The sequence below is a fragment of the Oryzias melastigma genome, unplaced genomic scaffold, assembly GCF_002922805.2.
Source record: "Oryzias melastigma strain HK-1 unplaced genomic scaffold, ASM292280v2 sc02501, whole genome shotgun sequence".
Classification (NCBI taxonomy): domain Eukaryota; kingdom Metazoa; phylum Chordata; class Actinopteri; order Beloniformes; family Adrianichthyidae; genus Oryzias; species Oryzias melastigma.
In genome coordinates, this window is record NW_023419074.1 from 847 (window position 1) to 3,422 (window position 2,576).

A 2,576-nucleotide genomic window follows, 5' to 3' on the forward strand; every position below is an offset into this window, starting at 1 on the left:
TCATACACACCTCATACTATATCTTACACATTAGATACTATCTCTTGCATACCAGTTCGTGTCTCGTTTACACGAAATGGCATCTAGTACACATCAGATACTATCTCATACACACCAGCTACCATTCCGTATTTACCAGATGCTATCTCGTACACATCAGATAGTATTTCAAGCACAACAGAGGGTGAATCGTACACAAGATTTAATATCTTGTACACACCAGATACTATCTTGTGCACACTAGATAGTGTCTCATTCACACCAGATGGTGTCTTGTACACATCAGATACTATCTTCTATATACTAGATACTATCTCATACACAACAGATACTAGATCTTATACACAATTATCTCATGAACATCAGACACCATCCCGCAGACATGAGATGGTGTCTCGTACACATTAAATACTATCTCATACACACCAGATACTATCCCATAAACAACATATACTATCTCATGCAGATTGGATACTGTCTTGTGTACACCAGATACTGTCTTTCTCACCAGATACTATCTCCTGCAAAACAGATACTAGAATTTAAAAGAATTAAATATGAAAAAAATCAAATACATTTTGTAGGTCAACCCACAAATCTTGCATTTTTTCTTTTTTTGCTGATTTTTCTAGAAACTCAATTAGTTTTATGTTAATTTGAAATTTTGTGCACAACCACACAAAGGGCGTTTGTGTGATGACATTCATGCTGAGAATGTGTTGGCACAGATGCAGGAACAGCAGGGGGGGACGGAGCAGACAGAGACCACGTCCCACTTCCCAAAAAGGAAACGTGGGGCCAGAGGAGTTTATAAAGTCCTGCCCGTGTTTACTCATAATCTATAATCAATGCTGGGGTTATCAGTGCTGCAGTAAGGAAACATCTGTCCTGCATCTGCAGGGGGACTGAGAAGGGGGCTGATTGGAAAATTAGAAATCAGATTTTTTGCTTGAAATTTATACATTTTCTAACTTTTTGATGTGATTGTAGGACGAGTTGAACTCAGCTGTCATTTTTTTAAGTTGCAGCCATGTACAGCTGTGGCTACTCTCAGGTCAGCAAGCAGAGCCCGCAGGCCAAGAAAACGATGCAGTACCGCTCCAAGAACAAGAGCTGTGGCTACTACATGCGCATCGTCTTCTTCTTCTCCTCGCTCATCCAGTCTCTGATCATAGTCAGCCTGGTGCTCTTCCTGCTCTACGGGAAGTCTCAGGACACGGCGTGCGCAGCCCGCACCCTGGACCTGGAGGAGAGCTTCAGCCGCCTGTCCATCGACAACGTGGCCCTCAAGCAGCAGCGCAAGAACCTCACCAACATGCTGAACGCCACAACCACAAACAAGGTTCGCTGTGAGTTTGATCTGCGTAATCTGCGCCTCTTCTCCAACAAATCCATCGGCATCATGTTGGACTGTGACAAGAAATTGGTACGTTTTTTTTTTATTTTCTGTTTTTCAAACAGTTGAAATCTGTAAAACTGACTTTTTTCTGTTGTTATGGCAAACAGCAACAGTGTAACACAGAGGCCCCCAAGGTTAGAGCCATCAGTCCACGTGAGTATTTCACTCAGAAACATTGATGTCAGTTGATAAATAGGAACTTTGATGCTGCATTGAAGGACAGCACCTTGTCCCTCTTCAAATAATTTTTTCATTGTATTTCCATTGTATTTTTTTTTAATTATGATTGCGCAGTTTTTAGCCAAAAATCCAGAAGTTTGTTGTTTTTTAAGACATATTTTCTCCAGAGCAGCACATGTTGATTAGAAGTTGTAATTCTTTTATAGAAATGTCCTCCGTCATGAGAAAAAATGCTACAAGAACATGTTTAAAACACAAAAAAACTGATTGTAGGGGTTCTCTCAACTGGGTTTCCACTTGTTGAAGAGTTAGTAATCAATTCAGCATTTTATTGATTTAACGATGGGTCCAATTTTTTTCTACCTCATGACAAGCCAAGTCAGATTTAAGGATGTGATTTTGGACTTTCTGAAGTGGAGCGTGTGTGGCTTCAAAACCCTTTTATGCGGTCGGGCATTTTATGGAAAGCCTGCCTGTTAGGTTGGCCGTGACGCAGTGGTAGAGTGGTCAACCTCTGATCAGTTGCTGCCTTGTTACCCCATATGCTGAAACGGTTGCTTCTGTCGGCATAAGTCGTATTGGTGCATATTGATTGGTTCTGTGTTTAATTCCATGTTTGATCAAAAATAATGGTGGTTGGAAAATTACATTTTCGACAAGAAATGTGAAATGGAGAAGTTTCAAACAGCACCAGTTTTAAGGCTCAGATATCAAAATTCCAGACTTTTTGAAGGCTAAAAATGTATGATTTCTAAATTCATGAATTCAATGCTTTTAAGACTGTTCATCAGTTTATTATTCTCAGAATCACACCAGAAAGCAATAAAGTGTCGGCACAAACATCCTAAAAGGTTTTCTCTGAACCATTCGTCAATGCTTTCTGCTGTGAAAGTTAAGATTTGCAGAATTGTTGTCACCTGACTTCACGCCTGAAGGACTTTTTTCCCTAAATAATAACTTGAGTTGCTTAAATTCTGTTAAACAACTTTTGTTTTGT

General features: G+C 39.9%; 1 protein-coding gene across 1 annotated transcript; it reads left to right on the plus strand.

Moving 5' to 3' along the window:
- The first annotated feature begins 829 nt into the window (after positions 1 to 829).
- On the plus strand, positions 830 to 2,014 carry LOC112140925 (plasmalemma vesicle-associated protein-like). The gene is made up of 2 exons (XM_024263947.2): positions 830 to 1,426; positions 1,507 to 2,014. Exons 1-2 carry the CDS (start codon positions 1,031 to 1,033, stop codon positions 1,576 to 1,578), a joined length of 468 nt encoding a protein of 155 aa, XP_024119715.2. The 5' UTR covers positions 830 to 1,030; the 3' UTR covers positions 1,579 to 2,014.
- Positions 2,015 to 2,576: the final 562 nt, after the last annotated feature.